An 18,277-nucleotide genomic window follows, 5' to 3' on the forward strand; every position below is an offset into this window, starting at 1 on the left:
AATCCATAAAGGTTCAATATTTCCATCCTGGGGTCAGCAAAAAGTCCATAAAAGTCCAAAACTTAGTGAAAAAAAGTTTTGCTTTAACATGATTAAATAAACTAACTTTATATTACTTCCTTTTACTTCTAACAGTCTTAATCTTTAATTCAATCAAATATTGTCATAGGATTTGATTTCTTTTCACTTCTTCTTTATCCAATCATAGAGATTTGTTCAAGGTTTTAACAAGTCCCTTTGGTAGACCCAATAAGAAAATCTATTACATAAACCATTTTATTGTTTTATCATTTGTATTTCTAACTTTTAAAACTTCAGCAAGTTTCTTTAGTATGTCTAATAAATCATTTCCTTGATATCATCTGCAGCTCTACTTTCTACATTTTCTCTGTCTTCATAGATAAAATTTGTTCCACAGCTGTCATTCCTTCATTAAAAGCTTTTGGACATAGTCTGTCTATAGATGCAGATATTATTGGTGACATTGTTTGTTTGTTTGCTTATAAAATTTATAGCCTATCCATCTTACCTCGAGGTAACTCTGGGAGGCTTACAATCATAAAAGATAAAAACTATGTAAACTAAAAACATAAATTAATTTTATTTATGTTTTAATTTATTTAAATTCAATGAAATTCACAGCCCAATTAGAAGATGGGGCGAGCGGGAGCGGGATGTGAGGGGAGGTGGGATCCATTGTTAATCGATCAACCACTATTGTGACGCTCCCCCATGGGAGTCCCAAGCTAACTGGAAGAGCCAGGTCTTTAGGAAACCCTCCCGACCTTATGGAAGGTTGGGAGGGTTAGGACCGACCTCTCACTGGAGGAGCAAGATGTTCCACAGAGCAGGTGTTGATATTGTAGTTACTGGTTTCTGGATCCATTCTTCAAAGATATCCTTTAAGGTTTGTAATGCAATAATGTTTTGTGTCATTGTATAAGTACTAACCAATATCAAGAACAGGCTTACGGTATATGTTTTTTTCCTTCTGTTTAGAATCTTTAGTCTCCTAGTGTCAAGTTTCTGAAATCATAAAGTCACTTACGTTATCTTTTTATGATTTACAATAGCCAGGATATCCAAAATAAATCTGTTTCCTATGAAAGTTGTTTTTTTAAAAAATACAGTAATTAATCCCAAAACCTTATAGTAAAAGTCAACACTCCAAATGTATCTAGAGCCTTAAACAATTTACAACTTTCTTAGATCAAATTCTCAGTTAGTTTTTTTATGTTTATTTCAAATTCTTTAAGTTCTTAAAGCTTACAATATTTTGTTTTCCTTTTGTTCCGAGTTGAACAAACTCACTTAATGACTTTTCAGACTTGGTTGTTCCTAAGGTCTTTTCAGATAGTTTAATAGACAATTTCCAAAAGTGATGAGAAAGTGAGGTTTATGAACTTAAGGTTCTGCAGATTCTGCTGTGATTGTGACCAAGTTGACTGATCCCTTTGTCTCCTCGTACTCAAACTCACCGAAAAGTGCTATCCTGCAGTCTCCTCATCAGGAGCAGCCATCCAGAGCACATTTAGTCAATCTCTCAACCTCTCTTTATCCCGGGAGGTTCCAAGGAACCGGTCTACTCACCAGTTCCTTGGTCTTTGCCACAGTCATCAGTTCTGCTTTTGCAGAGACATCTTCAGTTCACCATACCTTCCCCTGGAAGTCCCTGTGAGGTTTTCTCAAAGCCTTGTTCTGAATTAACCTCCACAGGTTAATTCATTGCTATTGGGTAAGTGTCAGAGTTTTCAGCAATAGCATTTCTCATTCAGATTCAGAAGGGACTCGAATCCTTGGAACATGGTACATGTTGACTCCCAAAAAACTTCCCTGTTATCTTCAGTAACATGCTGTTCAGTTTGTTTTGCCAAAAGAGAATGCAATTCAGGCATGCTGTGAAGAATTTTGATACAGCAAATTTCCTGAAGCTAAGGAGACCTCAGGCTAATTGGTATATAGAAGGGAAAGAACATAAGCTTTGTGAATATATATTGAATTGGATGCCCCAGAGGAAAGGCAAGCTAGAAATGTATTTTGTGAATCAAGGAAATAAGCAGATATGATCACTAGGTTAAATCTGTTGTGCAAATCCAGTGACTAGACAATCACTGCATCCAGTGACTAGACAAAGCCTGGAGCTTCCCAGTGTAAGTCAGTTGCAACAGCAGGAGCTGACTATCAGCTAATATTGCCTAAAAGACATGTGACTTAATTTCTGTCATCCCAGGACTAAGCCCCTGGGTCTCCTTATGTACTCACTGCTGATCTTTTATTTAGTATACTTGTGTCCCGCATGGTCCCAGCAAAGCCAGCCCATGCTGGCGTCTAGCAAAATTCAATAAAGAATAATGAACATCCAAATAAAATATGTAATATTATGAAACAATACAGTAGTCACAAATCAAAAGCAGTCTAAACTGGCAAAACAAATCACGGCTTCAGCATTAAAAGCAAACAAATAAAAAACACATAGCCCCTCCAGGAGAAAGGCTAAACTGTAAAAGCAAGTTATTAATTTGGTCTTAAAGGCTGCTGAAGAAGAGCACGGCTGAAGAGCACAGATGTCTTCCAGAGTCAGAGGAGGGAACTGGTAGCACACGAGCTGCTCCCAAAAGAGCAGCTGATGCCAGGGCAGCTTTCTTCTTGGGCAGCCTACAGAACATGGGAACCCACTGGATCCCCAAAGACCCCCAAACCGCACAACTAATCTTTTAGGGGAGAAATACCTCTGTCTAAAGCAGGAAAAGCCACCTGCCCAAATTTGAGTTCTGGTCAAATTAGGCACATGCAGCCGAGGTGGCGCAGTGGGTAGAGTGCAGTACTGCAGGCCACTTCAGCTGACTGCTATCTGCAGTTCAGCGGTTCAAATCTCACCGGCTCAGGGTTGACTCAGCCTTCCATCCTTCCGAGGTGGGTAAAATGAGGACCCAAATTGTTGGGGGCGATATGCTGACTCTGTAAACCGCTTAGAGAGGGCTGAAAGCCCTATGAAGCGGTATATAAGTCTAACTGCTATTGCTAACTGCTATTGCTATCTCTGAAGCTGGAAGAATAATATAATTTAGGGAGATGTTCATGTCAGGAGAGATGCTGAAAGTTCCTTGCTAAGGAACTTCTGATAGTCTGCATGTTATTCACCCTGCAATCCCAGGAGTTGACATTAAGCACAGCTGGAGGGCACCCCTTTATGGAAGGATGTTATAGTTGCACTGGTTGAGCAGCAGCGTTTAAAGATCATAGATTCACAGCCAAGAAAAACATAAGACCGTGAATACGGACATTTATTAATTCAGAAGACAGCCAAAGATCAATTAGAGATCTGTGTAACAGAAAGATATACAGAGGAGGAAAACAATCAACTCCCACCCATCTCCTCTCCCCCCCCCCTTCCTTCATAGGTCAGTTCTAACTTCAGAGGCGTGATCTGTCTGCAAGAGAAACACTGAGCCGCTTGGGTGTCTGTTTACTTCTTGTGGGATCTGGGGACGTCTCTTTTTCTTTCTACACCTTCTGCTTTTATGACTGTATAGCAAGAAAGGGCGTAGAGAAAGTGACAGCAGTTGTAGATAAACAAATATTGTCCTGTCTTTTCTTCTGCCTGTGAAACAAATGTAAAAATCACATTCCTTTGACTCTGAACAAATTACTCACAATTATTTTTTTTGTTTTTCAGCAGTAGGTAGATGTTTCAGGGTGTTTTTTTCACCTCGTAACTAAGTCTCAAGCACTACAATGACCAGAACTCCTTGAAGATGGTTTGAGAATCTCAATGTTGCCTTAGCCCAATAAGCCTTTTTGAAAAGAGTTGTCAATTATTTTAGTACAAATGTAGTCTTAAGAGTGAGAATTTCTGTTTTATTATTGATTGTAGCAACTGATGTTTTTTTTTAAAAAAAATAGCAGTAAAAGTAGTTGTAGCATATACAGAATCTTTTATCAGAAGGATTTTTTTCTTTAAGATGGTTTGAATCTCATCTGAACACTATGTGTTGTTAGACAATTACAATTGTTCACTACTTCCAGTGCAGAAATCTCTATTTATATTTAGATTGTTACAGAGGCAAGCCATTAATCGGTAGCAAGGCATGGAAAGACTCCTGTGTAGGAGTGTGCAAAATGTTTTGCACTCCAAATGGTTTGTGCTTGAAATGCTTGGCTTCAGATTCACTGCAGGTGTTCCAACCGTTTGTTCCCAAAAGTGTTTTGAGGGGGAAATGGCCTGAGCCTGAACAGAGGTTTCTCTGAGCGTGAGACACAATCCAAGAGAATTGAAACAAGCCTTTGTGAACTCAAGGCCACTGTTTCAAACTCCAAAGAGGTTGTTTAAAATTCAAAATGTTTTGCTACTCAGGAGGCCATTGTAGTTTTTGAAGAATTAACAATGCCGGAACTGGACCATTTTAGCATAACAAATAAAGAAAGGTCTCACTCTGTGTAAAAATGGAAGAGACAAAGGCACTGACTTAATGCAGGTTATTCAAGAATGTGTTAGGGCACCAGAAATATAAACATTGACTTATTTCTGTAATCATTTTGCTACTTGTGTGGTACAGTGTACCAGTATAAATATTTTAATTAAATAGTTGGGTGGTATGCATTGCAATATACTTGGTTCAAGTTGTTATTTTGGAATACAAGTCTAGACCTACATCTATCTTACTTCTCCCCACACCATCCTAGTCCACCCACTTCAGTGCTTCTGTTCTCTCTGTAGGGCAGGGATGCTGCATGATCAGGTTGCTACACCACAGGCAGCTTAACGCCAGGTGTGAAAGTTGGGGCATCTTCTCCCCGTGGCCTTCATTCCATAGCACTGAATACTGGCCGCTGTTTTTTCTAATTGCCTGGCTGAAAAATACAATCTTTTTTTCTGCATTGTTTTTTTAACAGAGCCTTGCTCAACCTGAAGTCCTCCAGTTCTGACGGACTGTGACTTCCATCAGACAATCTGACCAAGGCCATTTGCTGCCTAGAATGATAGGAACATATAATCCAACAAAACTAGAGATCAACAAGCTTAGGAAAAGCTGGCTTAGACCATGGTTTATTTTTCAGGTAGAAAGGAAGTATATGCTCTCAGCCTTCAAGCAGTTCACCATCAGCTTCCAACTGATCTGTGCACAAAGAATCAAATATTGGTGCTTCTATCATTCATCCTATTATTAGAGCTCCATTTTTTTCTTCCATGTCAATGCACTATTGCTATTACAACCCTTGCAGTTTTCCATGCATTAGCCCACTCCCGATGGACCTGCAGCTGCCATTCATTCCCCCCCCCCCCCGTGGAAATCCTCTTTTGATTGTTTTTTTTTTAACCTTTCGGATAATTCTGGAAGAATGTGATCCACCCAGCAAAAGGTCCTGTTTGAATACAGCTGACTTTGCTATTAGTAGTAGCAGTAGTAATAATAATAATTAAATGCTTTAGATACTAGTCACCTAATAATTAAAGGAAAATGGTCAAATATTGGAACATACTGCAGTCTGAGGAAAAGGCAAGACCTAAAGAAAAGTAGTGAATGGTAACAATCAAAGAATCCTGCAAAAAAGATATTATTGACACTTGTGCAAAGAAAGACATGTTCCTGGAAGCTTTTGGAAATAGGCAGTGTACAGATAAAGGAAATAAATACATTAGTACCAATAGAAGAGAATATATGTAGCTCAGAGTTGAACATCAGTGCATTAATTATGTTACCTAGGTTGGTAATGAAACATCTGCAAGACGCCAACCAAGCTCAGAGAGCACCCAGAACCCCACAAATACATTTATTCCTAAAAAAGGAGGCCATGGGCAGGAAGGACAAATAGGAGAAATCAGTTATGGTCTAGGCAGGAGAAAAGTATATTTAGAGGAAGAATAATCAGAAGGTGATGTGTATTAAAAAGAAAAAAATAAGGATTGGCAGATTGAAGAGATTTTAAAAGAAATAGTAATAACTAATGGATCCAATAAGACAAGTAGATAAAAAAAACAATGTCCAATATGAGGGTTATAAAACAAGGAACAATAAATAACCTCTAATGAAGGAGTAGGGGGAATCCCATGTGCAGAAATAGAAGGAAAGTAGAAACAGTCGAGTTAAACCAGGCAGAGCTTCAGAGAGTAATGTAGAAGAAAATAGAGAACTAACAGAGCTAAGTTAATGTCTTGATGAATTCCAAATATTTGAGGTTTGGCCAAGAAAATGTACATGTCTCTGACAATGAGCAGTTGCTCTAAAAGCCTGCTGGCGGGCCTAAGAATTCCAGTCCAGCCTATGGCAACTCCAAAGCAACAAGATACTGCAAGTCAACTCTTGAATTATTTCTCAAAAGCAGAGGGATCACAACCAGAACTTTGTGAACATTTTCTGAAGTGGCCAATATAAACGAAGTGTACCTTACTATTGTACAAAGCACATTTTACAATAAAAAGAACCCCTTTCATAGATTTTAAAGCAATTTGATGCAGGAACAGGACATTCAAGCTCATTATTTTGGAAGTTTCATCAATTATTAATATACTTTTTTTCAACTTCTTATGAAGACCAGTTTCTTGATACATACTGTATATCCAGCAAGAGAAAATCCTAAAAAATGATTGAAATGAGTGATAACCCTCCACCCCCGTACACACACACACACACACACACACACACACACACACACACAGAGACAATAACTTTTGGAAAGTCAACCGGGACTCACAATTCTACAACCCCTAAAAGATATGTGTGAAACTCGAATGATAGAAAGTCCCTTTATAGTCCTGATTTAATTCATTGATTGCATGATTACTCTAGTTCCATAAAAGGGGAGATGAAGGGTTAAAATCACTATCTACACATTTCTGAACCACATGAAGAGGATGCTATAAGTGTTGTTTTTTTTAATCAGATTGTTTTCTCTTTTTTATTTGAAATAAGGGCACTAACAGATATGATTGCTAAACTTGCCCAAAGTAATAGAGTCTGAAAACTGGAAGGCTGACCCTGGAATGCCAAATAGAGAACTCTGCATGTTTCATGCCATTGCTGTTGACAAAATTATTGGCAGTTTCCTTGCCTTTCACAGCTGCAGGAACAGTGGATCACAAACAATTATTTTAACAATTGTTTGGTAGAAGAAGCTTGAAAATATAGGAATTACCGTACATTGTTTCTCCTTGTATGAGAAACAATCCATGGATTTAATTTAGTGTTTGGTTTCCAACAGGGGCTAACGGCATCTCTCTTTTTTCTGTTTCACATATTATAATTGTCTTCCTTTCCAGTGACATGCAGTTAGGGGAGGCAGGGGAGGCAGAGCCTCACCACTGTCATCATGAAAAGAAAACAAAATTTAAAAGGAAAAAGGCTGAGGTAGTTGCTGCCAGAGTCACAGGGGATGACTCTGCTTAGTGTTTAACTGTTTAAAAAAGCCTCTGAAAAAGTGCCCTCTACAGGAGGAGGAGGCGGGAGAACCACGTGCCTCTTTTAGTCTGACTTTATGATCACTCGAGCAGAGTTAAGCAAGGGTTAAAAGCTGAAAAATTCCTTATGTAGATGAGGCACGTGGTGTAGATGAGGCACGTGGTGCCCCTGTAGAGGGGGGTTTTTTAGAGGCTTTTTTAAACAGTTAAGCAGAGTCATCCATTGGGGACTCTGGCAGCAGCTAACCCAGCCTGACCTCAGCAGCTCTTGCCTTTTTCCTTTTATATTTTTACATTTTCATGATGGCAGGCAAGAGCAGAGTTGAAATCCTCTGTGATTGTGAAACAGCTGGAAAAGGTATGTGGGTCCAAGGGAGGGGGAGGAATTCAAAATTAATGTAATTTGTAAGTAATCGTAAGTAATTTGTGTGTGTGTGTGTGTGTGTGTGTGTGCGTGTGTTTGTTTCTTCACTCAAACAAACTCTCAATTTGAGAGAGTTTGAAAAGAGAGGGAAGGGGGTAGGAGAGGCAGGGAGGGCAGCCCGCCAGCTTTCTTTCTCTGTCAGGGCAGCCCGCCAGCAGAGGTGGGTCTTTTACCCGCTTCTGCTGGCAGGCTGGCACTTTCTTTCTTTTGCCCAGAGGCGGGCAGCTCAGGTGGGCTGCAGCCTCTGGACAAAAGAAAGAAAGCAGCTTTTGCCCGCCCCGCCACTATGTCCAACATAGCAGGACACCTCTATGTCGGACATAGCGGCGGGGTGAGCAAAAGCCGCTTTCTTTCTTTTTGCCTCACCAGCCATAAACCGCACCGCACATCACTGTTCCTTTCCCTCTTGTTTTCTGTTCCTTTTCCTTCCTAACCCGCTGTCACCCACTCAGGTTTTCCTAGGTTTGTTAAATGGAAGTAGTCTGTCGCACCTTTACTTGCCTTCTGCTAGAACACTATTCTTCAAACTTGGCAACTTTAAGATGTGTGGACTTCAACTCCCAGAATGCTCCCGGCAGCTGAAGTCCACACATCTCAAAAGTTGCCAGGTTTGAAGAAACATCCCTTGAGAAGTCTCTTAATGGCAGAGCTAGGACAGGCGATACCCCAAGGGCTCCAAGACTGACCCTCTCCAAATTGAAGAGGTTTGCAGCTTCTGCAGCTTCTTCCCTTGGCAGCACCTACTGTTCTTTAATGTCTGAGTTCTTGATGTGTCTGAAGAAAAGCAGCTTTAACGACTAAGCTAAAGATTTCCCATTACTGTCTGCTACATTTCAATATTGGCATTTAAATTATTGCACTGACATTCAAGGCTTTGACTATGCCTTTTTTGTGATTTCTTTTTTCCAGCTGTTTGTGGTCATTTATCTTAATGTAAGTGCAAGAGAGGCTGAGATCAATATTCAGTATTCCAACAATCTTAATTTAAATCTCTTGGCAATTATTATATAAGCCGAATGACACTCCCACCACTTTCAAAATCATTCATTCTAGAAAAAGTCGCAAATGTCTTAAGTTATGGCTGCCTGTCTGTGATAGCAATAGCAATAGCGCTTAGACTTACATACCACTTCACAGTGCTTTACAGCCCTCTCTAAGGAGTTTACAGAGTCAGCTTATTGCCCCCAACAATCTGGGTCCTCATTTTACCCACCTCGGAAGGATGGGAGGCTGGGTCAACCTTGAGCCTGGTGAGATTTGAACTGCCAAATTGCAGGCAGCCGGCGGGCATCAGAAGTAGCCTGCAGTACTGCCACTGTGCCACTGTGGCTCATAATGATGTGGTTTTAAATGCACAGCACGCTTGCACACGTACTTACTGCCCGAGATGCTCCAGCTGCTCGGCAGAGCATTGCACAGGTGCTGTATGCTCCTTGTGTAGAAGCCTCAAATAGCTCAAATAGGTAAGGAGTGCGGGCGGGGGGGTGGGCCCTCCGGAGTACTGTACCGGAACAGTACCTGGTGCTCCCGACAGGCACCGGTACGTCCATACTGGGGCATACTGGTCGTATCCCACCACTGACACGTGGCCATAGGCTGACCGTCGGAACTTTGAACCTGGGTTGTAAGTGCCTTTTTCAGATAGATCATAAGTTGAGGACTATCTGTGGTCCAGGTAAGAAGCACAATCACGATTATTAGTTCTGTCCTTATAGTAAGGTTACATTAACAAGTCTTGCAAATCTGAAAGTATCTCTTCTCTTCTTTATTTTTACTCTGTGGGAAACTAGGGAAGGTCCCTTCTGAGACACTTCCCACTCCCCCTTTTGTTTCCGTGGTCTGAAATACTTTTGGCATGGTGGTTCTCTAGGTTGAGAGTCTTCCTCCTGTCTCCCAGGGTCATTACATATGGTTGGAGAAATAAAAAAATGCAATGACCCATACCTTATGCATTATTTCCATATATACAAATCAGCTGAATCAAATATGTTCATGCTGTTTTCTATACGAGCTTTGATCCCGAGCTTTATGGATACTTCCTGAAAAAGAGGCTCACGAAGATGAAGAAGGCAAAGGAGAAATGTTGATAAACTAAGCATTAACTCTGCACTTGCTTAATTTGATGCTAATTAGAAGTTTCTGAGATACAAAAAAGTCTCTTTTCCATGTTGGAACAAATTATTAAAAGTCCGTTGCTTCTTCTGTCTGCAGTGTAAATGGAGATGTCCGTTTCTTTGATCCAAGAATGCCAGAATCCGTAAAGGTCCTCCAGATAGTCAAAGGATTAACTGCTTTGGACATTCACCCCCAAGCCAACTTATTTGCATGGTAAGATCTAAAGGTTTTCAGCCAAGCAGCTTTTTGTTCCTCCAGAAATTAAAGGAAATAATTATCTTATTCTTAAAGACACTTCAATTTCTTTTCCTTAATTAAGCATATCATATCTGAATTGCAAACATCTGGACAATCAGTAGATGGCAGCTTTTTATGAGTTTTATGTATCTCTTTGTTACCATTTAATAACCGTCTCCTTTTTGCAGCCCATGATATATTTTTATTTTTGATATAAATAATATATTGCTTCGCGAAGCTGTGTTTTTTCTCTTAAAAATTTACTTAAATTCAGCACCTTGCCTTTTGTTCATTGTGGTTCAATTCACTGAAGAAGCATTTTCTTTATTGAGAATAGCCAACACCCTAGATCCAAATTCATCAGTTTGCTTCCTACTTGAGTTATCAAATCAGACCATCCTGAAGTTGCACGTTCTATTCCTATACCTGTGACTTTTGTTGAGCAACTCCATCTTTTGCTCCAAGATTGTTTTTGGAAGAGTTCATGTTGAAAATTCAAAGAGTTTTGTTTAAAAAAAAATCCCTTGGCTGCTATGAGATGTCTTGGAATCCATGGTAGATTAACAGAGTAGAAAAAGTCTGCTCTTAAGTCTTAGCTATTGGAAGGTTAATATTGTTCTGTTTTACTTTGCAGCGGTTCTATGAATCAATTCACTGCTATCTACAATGGGCATGGTGAGCTGATCAACAATATCAAGTATTACGATGGATTCATGGGCCAGAGAGTAGGAGCCATCAGCTGCCTAGCCTTTCATCCACACTGGGTCAGTCTCCTTTCTCTGATGTAGAACTTCTCTTCTAGAATTGAATATGCTTTTAAAAGCAGGATTGGTTAAGGTATCCAGAGGGCATTAATTACAGTTTTATCATTTATAAATGGCATTACAATTATTATTTTAATTTTTAAGTTTCATGACCTGCTTTTACTGTATTGTAAGATGTCCCTGGAAAACTTGATTCTGGAAAGCAGCACAGAATATATGCTACACTAACTATGTTAATGTGAACAAAGTTCTTGTGTAACAAATAGGAACATTCAGCCTGGAATACTTTTATAAACATATCCTTCTCCAGGCTGGTTCAGAACTGGTCTCCTGTGTAATGGGGAAAAAAACACAACACTGTAGAAGATACCTCTACCAATGGGTTTTCTGTGTCTCCTTGCCAGCCAAATCACTCTGAAACTCCTGCATCTGAGGATGACAAAGCTGGTGCAGCATTACTTTTCTCTGGAATCTTTTTGGGGGTTATAGGAATCACCTTCACTGTGATTGGATGGGTGAAATATGAAAATGTTCATTTCACAAAATCCAAGTGCTATTCCTATTACTAGATCAGATTTCTCAAATGTTATTGAATAGAAACATTCACGTGTGTTTATTAACATGTGAGAATATTTATGAGCAACTTTTGTGCATTTTTTTAAAAAATGAATGTAAAATCCAGTCCACAATAATGAAGCCGTCTACGTTTGTCGATATTCCTGGTCTTTCTGTCAACCTGGTGCCCATTTTATTTAGTGAGGAGGATGAAGTTTTAACACACACACACAGAGGAGGCTTTAGGTATATTAGATGACCTCATGGATGTATTATATATCTCTTTGTTTTTAATATGCCACCTTTTTCCTTAAAGTCTGGAGAAGTTGCTAGCCATTTGCTTGCCTCACTTCAGAAAAACAGCTGGCCGTTTTCCTGCTTTCCAAATCTCCCTGTGTTGAACCATAGGCATGAGATTCACCCTCCATTCATACTGAGATGGAGACGGAGAAGTTGCCTTGGCAGGGATAGAGGATAAACTTGGTGAAACAAAAAATGCCTTTGATCCTAAAGCCAATCTCTTCGCTTTTGTGGGAGGAGGAAAGTCGGTACTAAGCACAAATTTTGGCTGCCAACTAAGGCCAATCAGAATTAATACGTCCCTACTTCTCTTGGTGTATATAATTTTGTTTTCCTTCTCTCTTTCTCTATCCTCAGCCTCACCTGGCAGTTGGAAGCAACGATTACTACATCTCTGTGTACTCAGTAGAGAAACGAATCAGATAACAGCGTGGGACTGCTTTGTCAGGGCTGGACGTCTTCTGGCAGGCAAAACATGCCTCACTTACGATGTACATAGTGAAAATATGACTTGAATGTTAGTGTTGGCTGCTGCTGCTGCTGCTGCTGTGCAACCCCGTGACTTGAACATTTTTTTTTCTTCCTGACTTAGCTACTGATGATTCTGCATCAGAGGGGAGGGAGAGAAGTGTGGTCTTCTTCATAGCTGGGACTTCCAGGAACTATTGGAAAAGGAGAATTTAAATTTTCAGCGAGTCCCACCACCACTACCACTACTAATGACTGCTTCTCTGGTTGTTTAAACGTCTTCTCGGAAGAGGGATGGGGTTTTCCCCTAAATCAGGAATGAATTCAGAACAGGCTCTACCGTTCCACATGTTCTTCCTAGAAAGTCTGTGGCTGCTCCCGGTTTTGTGCCAAGTGCTGCCCTGGCAGTTGCATGCTAGCAGGTTGCCTGATTTGGATAGTCCATGCATATCTTTCCACTCTGTATGCCACCGGCCACCTCTGTCATTCATTGTCCTGCCAGAAACAAGAGGAAAAACAAAAATTAAGGAGACTCTTAAGGGAGAGAGAGAGAGAGAGAGAGAGAACGTTAATGGCTGCCACTGTGGAAGGGAAAACAGGAAAGTACCCCAGTTTCTGTGGTGTTCGTTGGAAAACAGCCGTAGCTACATGAAAAAGCATTACAGGGCAAGAGACCTTCCCCCTTTTACGCCCTCCATCCTTAAGCAGTGACCCTCTGCTCCTTTTACTCATAGTAGAGTCCCTTAAGCACAAGAAATGGCCTGCTACCTCCGCATAGACAATAAAGATTTCACTTATTGTACCACTGCCTTAAATCCGCCCTCCCTCCCCAATTCTGTTTGACAGAAGTGCTATTGATCAGCTTATTAACGATGCAGGTACTTGCAGCAGGCTTAAGGCCAATGCCCACGTAGAAGTCCTTCCTCTGCTTCAGACACTTGCACAGTGGCAAGCTCTGTACACGCCCAGGACTTTTATATTCTCAGGGGGCACGTGATCACTGCAAAGAACGGTTGATTTTCCCCTAATACAGAGACCACGATCTGGCCCAACCCAAGAAAAATAATCTCATGTAGGAAACTGCCTCGATAGCTTAAGATCAGAAGGCCTTCCTTGAATTGTGTGAATTGTGCCTGAATTGTGTTAATTCTTCTGGCATTGGCTCCAAGGGCAGATGTCCACAAAGCTGTGGAGAAGCATGAAAGTGAAGCCTTGCAACCATGAAGAGCAGGGAGCCATCCTCTTCATCTTCTCTATGATGGACCTGAGCATTGTCTTGCTTGCAAAATCCACCTCCCTGTTCTCATTATGAAGCCTGCTTTGTGCGTAGTTTGCTAGCTGAGAACCATTGCCCAAGCTGCGAAATTAGTGATGAAAATAAATAAATAAGTGGTGATTTTATACCCCAGTTTGCTGATTCGAGTGTCAGCTCTGCTGGAACATTTAATCTTTGGTCCCACCCTCCCCCAATTGCCATGCCTGTCCCTCCCCAAGTGACATTTAACTCAGGGAAGGTTAAATAGTTGATTGTGCTCCTAAGCATCAAGCCAGAGTCTGGAATCCATTTATAACTGACTTAATCTACACAATTAAATAAGGAGATGATTATTATTTTTTGTAACCTATATCCGATGTGTTTATTTCAAGAACAAGATTCCTTGTGCTTCCTCTCAGCTTGCATAGCCAGAAGTAAGGCTATGGTAGACTTTCTTTCAAATGCCATCGCGTTTGAAAGGAAGAGCTGTGCTTTTTTTCTTTTTTTTTTCTTTTTGCAAAGATCTGAGATGGTGATCCAATCATGAAGTTTAACCGAAACTCCAGAAAGCATCCAGCTCACAAAGTTCACTTCTCTATTTATTTTCAGGAAAATGAAAAGGAATAATAAACCACCAGACGATTGTAATGTAAGAGTAAAACAATTAATGAAATAAATGTTAATAAAATGTAAATGCCAGAAGAAGCCCTTGGTCGTTAGCAATGGTGAAATCTAAAAAACTTTCCTACCAGTTCTGTGGGTGTGGCTTGGTGGAGGGGGGGGGGGTCATGTGACTAGGTAGGTGTGGCTATATAGTCCTGTGACGGGGTCAAAATACAGAAACTCATTTTAACCATGTCCTGCTGGAGCAGGGGGTTGAACTAGATGACCTCCAAGTCTCTTCAAGCCCTGGATTGCTGTGCTCTTTCAAGATATCCTCTGAAGCTGCGTCTAGTGCCAGGTTTGTGCTCCTTACTCTGCCTCTTTTTTCCCTCCCTCTCTTCTTTCTTTCTCAGCACCCCCCACCCACCCACCCCCATTTTTGGCCTAGCAGGCTTCAAGGAAGCCTCCTCAGAGCAAAAACAGACCCCAAATGCTAAAAAAAAAAGTTTAAAAAAAGTTCCTACCATGGCGCAGCACAGCTGATTGTCAGAATTTTTTTTTACTTCGTTAAGCATTTTTTTACTATTGGTTCAGGCGAACCGGCCTGAACCGTTAGGATTTCACCCCTGGTCATTAGAGTTTACTGTTGTTTTGATGCCGTGAAAGAAACCTGGGGAATGGATGGGGAGGGAGAGGAGGAGACAGTTTCAAGATGGCAGCTCTCCTTTCTTGGGCAGAAGAAGAGAAGGTAAGCACTGCTGCTTAGATACTCTGCCTCGGCTGCCTTAACATTTCTGCAAGAGCTACGGCTATTCTTCGATTTTCAAAGTCAGTGGGCTGACATGGTGTATGTGTGTATCAGCCTGGAAAATCGCCTGGTTTCTGTTTGCCTGTGATCTACAACTCACTCCAGAGAAGAAACGGCAAACAGAAAAAGAAATGAGTATATGTGAAGCCAATAACTCCCAATCTCTGCCTGCCTTGACATATGTGGTGCTTGCGACAATATATCAACCTTTCAGATGTGGTGAAAACTAAAATTGGGTTTTGGGCAAGTGTGATATTCAGAAGAAATAAGACTTACCATTTAGTTTTTGTTGCTTCTGGAAATGACAAAATTGAGTTTCTTACCTTTTCCGTAGTTAAAGTATAAACATTGCCCCAAATCAAAGCATGTCAATTTGGAAAAAAAATCTAACCTAGGTGAATCTCAGATGACATGCTTCTTGGTCTTATACACAGTCCTCCAGATGACAGAAGGTTTCCTCTTTTTTACATTTTGTTTTGTAATATATTGCATTTAGTAATGTGTTGGCTCTAAATATGACTTGCATTCTGCCCTCTCCATCTTCACAAAAAGATGTAACATCAATACCGGGGAATATCCTGGAAAAGGTAATCAAGAAACAGATCTGTGAACAACTAGAAGCAAATAAAGTTATATCTAGTAGCCAGCACGAGTTTGTTAAAAACAGATCATGCCAAACTAATCTTATTTTATTCTTTGATAAAGTGACTAAGTTAGTAGGCCAGCAAAATGCTGTGGACATAGTATACTTAGATTTCAGTAAGACGTTTAACGAAGTAGACCACAACCTCTTCTTGCTAAGTTAAAAAAATGTGGAATAGACAACATCACCACCAGATCAATTTGTAGCTGGCTGACAAACCGCACTCAGTGGGTAGTCCTTAATGGTACTACAGCCAGAGATAAGTAAGCAGTGGGGTACCACAAGACTCTGCCCAGTACTCTTCAATATCTTCATAAATGACTTAGATGAGGGAATAGAAGGGGAACTCATCAAATTTGCAGATGACACTAAACTGGCAGGAATAGCCAACACCCCAGAAGACAAGGTCAGGATCCAAAAAGATGTTGACAAACGTGAACAATGGGCCCCATCCAACAAAACGAATTTTAATGTAGAGAAAAGCAAAGTTTTACATTTAGGCAGGAAAAATCAAAGGTATAAGTGCAAATTAAGAGACCTGGCTCAGAAACAGCAACTCTGAGAGGGACCTTGGAGTCCTAGTGGATGATCACTTGAATATGAGCCAGCAGTGTGCAGCAGTAGCCAAAAAAGCTAATACAATCCTGGGTTGCATAAAGAGGCATAGAATCAAGATCACGTGAAATATTAGTACCACTTTGTAAAACCCTAGTAAGACCCCACCTGGAATACTGCAATCAATTTTGGTCACCAGACTACAAAAAAAAATGTTGAGACTTTGGAAAAAGTTCAGAGAAGAGCAACTAAGATGATCAAAGGCCTGGAGGCTAAAATATGAAGAACGGCTGCAGGATCTGTGTTTGGCTAGTCTAAAGAAAATAATTAAGGGTGACATGATAGCAGTATTCCAATATTTGAGGGGCTGTCACAAAGAAGAAGGGGTCAAATTATTCTCCAAAGCACCAGAGGGCAGGAGAGAAGCAACCTGGAATTAAGGAGAAACTTCATAACAGTGAATACAATTAACCAGTGGAGCAGCTTGCCTTCAGAAATCGTGGGCGTTCCATCACTGGAGATTTTTAAGAAGAGACTAGACAGTCACCTATCTATCTATAGGTAAGTGATGGCAAACCTTTTCAACACAAAGTGCCCAAACTGGAACGTGTGCACCAGAGCACAGGAAATTCAAAGACCAGCTGGCCAGTGCACATGCATGCATTGGCCAGCTACTCTTCTGGTTTCCGGTGCCTGTATGCACACTGGCCAGCTGATCTTTGGGGTTTTGGCACTCCGGCGCATGCGAAGACCAGCTAGCCGGCACACCTACATGCACCGGAAACCAGAAGAACAGCTGGCAACATCGCACGTGTCCACAGAGAGTGCTCTGCGTGCCACCTCTGGCATGCATGCCATAGGTTCACCATCACGGGTATAGGTTCTCCTACTTGAGCAGGGGCCTAGTCTAGAAGACCTCCAAGGTCCCTTCCAGCTTCTATTCTACTCTAAGCTACTCTATACTAAGCTATGGGTGCAATCAAACCTCTGATCACGTTTTGTGATGAATATAAACTAGTATTTGTAATGCAAATTAAAAGTGTAGGTAGTCTTGTGTCGCATTCAAAAACTTGGAGAGACTGTAGTTTAAGCACTATTTTGTGTATCATGCTTTATTGTGTAAAGCCCAAGTTCTACTTTTTCTAACATAAAGGACAACACAAGACATTCTTGTTCTCATGTTCATATAGAAATTAAGAGGATTGTGAGAATCGGTTTACAACCTTTCACAATGTAAGATGCACTGGAGATGTATGGGATTGTAATTCCAATTATCTGCAGCCAGCAAAGTGTGTTGGGTGACAGATTTTGTAGTCCAACAAAAAGACATCAGGTGAATAGTTAGCTGGAGCCAGGAGCTGTTTGACCATAAGCTCCTTGGAGAGGCCTTTACATGCTGTTTTTAAGTGCCTCCCCCTTCCTTTAGTGCTCCCTTCCTTAGTATTAGTAAGAGTAATACTGATCAATATTAATAGGATTAATATAAAGGTTGCAGAGACCATCAAAGTGCTTTGTAATCTCTAAAACCAACATACAAATCAGGGCACATTTTTCTCCTCGATACAGGGTGCATTGTTATCTCTCCCATTTTATCTTTGCCAACAACTATGTCACAACCATGCAACATATACTAGCTATCCTCAAATCACTCAGAAACATTGGCTAAGTGGGTTTGAGCTTGAAGCTGACTAGCAGCCTTCTAAAATACTGTTGGGCAAAACATGCTGTGCTTGGATCATTTTGTGTTCAGAACAGCCAGAACTGTGCAAGGACTGAGGTGTGCGTCTTTCTGTCTGAACGTGCAGAACACACGTATTTGGAACCCCCAGGAAAAGTGAGGAAAAGGAAAAGCCACCTGTGAGGAAAGCAGCTGGTGGAAAAAGTAGGGAAGAGAGGCAGCAGCATAAGCCAATTGGATACACCATGTTTGAATTCAACTCTAACTATGATTAAGGCAAGGAAGATCCTGCCAAAATTGGTGAGCAGATTTTCAGGGGGCAGGTGGAAGGAAGGGGCCCAACTTTGCTGTACTTGCCCTACAAGAGCCTCCAGGATCTGTCTTGGCTGAAATCTGCAACCACTGAGCTGTTGCAGAATTCAATTAACTGAACTCTATGACCTGCATAGCATTGTTCTGACCCAGCCTTAGCAGAA

At 40.8% G+C, this 18,277-nt stretch overlaps 1 protein-coding gene across 2 annotated transcripts in view; it reads left to right on the forward strand.

The window, feature by feature from the left end:
- RPTOR (regulatory associated protein of MTOR complex 1) overlaps positions 1–12,370 on the forward strand; it is a 427,126-nt gene extending 414,756 nt beyond the window's left edge. For both annotated transcript variants that reach the window (XM_087710142.1, XM_087710143.1), the window contains 3 exons: positions 10,032–10,148; positions 10,807–10,936; positions 12,149–12,370. In XM_087710142.1, the coding sequence (XP_087566268.1) occupies positions 10,032–10,148; positions 10,807–10,936; positions 12,149–12,217 (316 nt within the window). In that variant the 3' untranslated portion in view covers positions 12,218–12,370. The remainder of the gene's footprint in view (positions 1–10,031; positions 10,149–10,806; positions 10,937–12,148) is intronic.
- Positions 12,371–18,277: the final 5,907 nt, after the last annotated feature.

Source organism: Thamnophis sirtalis, unplaced genomic scaffold, assembly GCF_051295495.1.
Source record: "Thamnophis sirtalis isolate CommonGarterSnake01/CBP01778 unplaced genomic scaffold, rThaSir2_p1.2 scaffold_3, whole genome shotgun sequence".
NCBI lineage: Eukaryota > Metazoa > Chordata > Lepidosauria > Squamata > Natricidae > Thamnophis > Thamnophis sirtalis.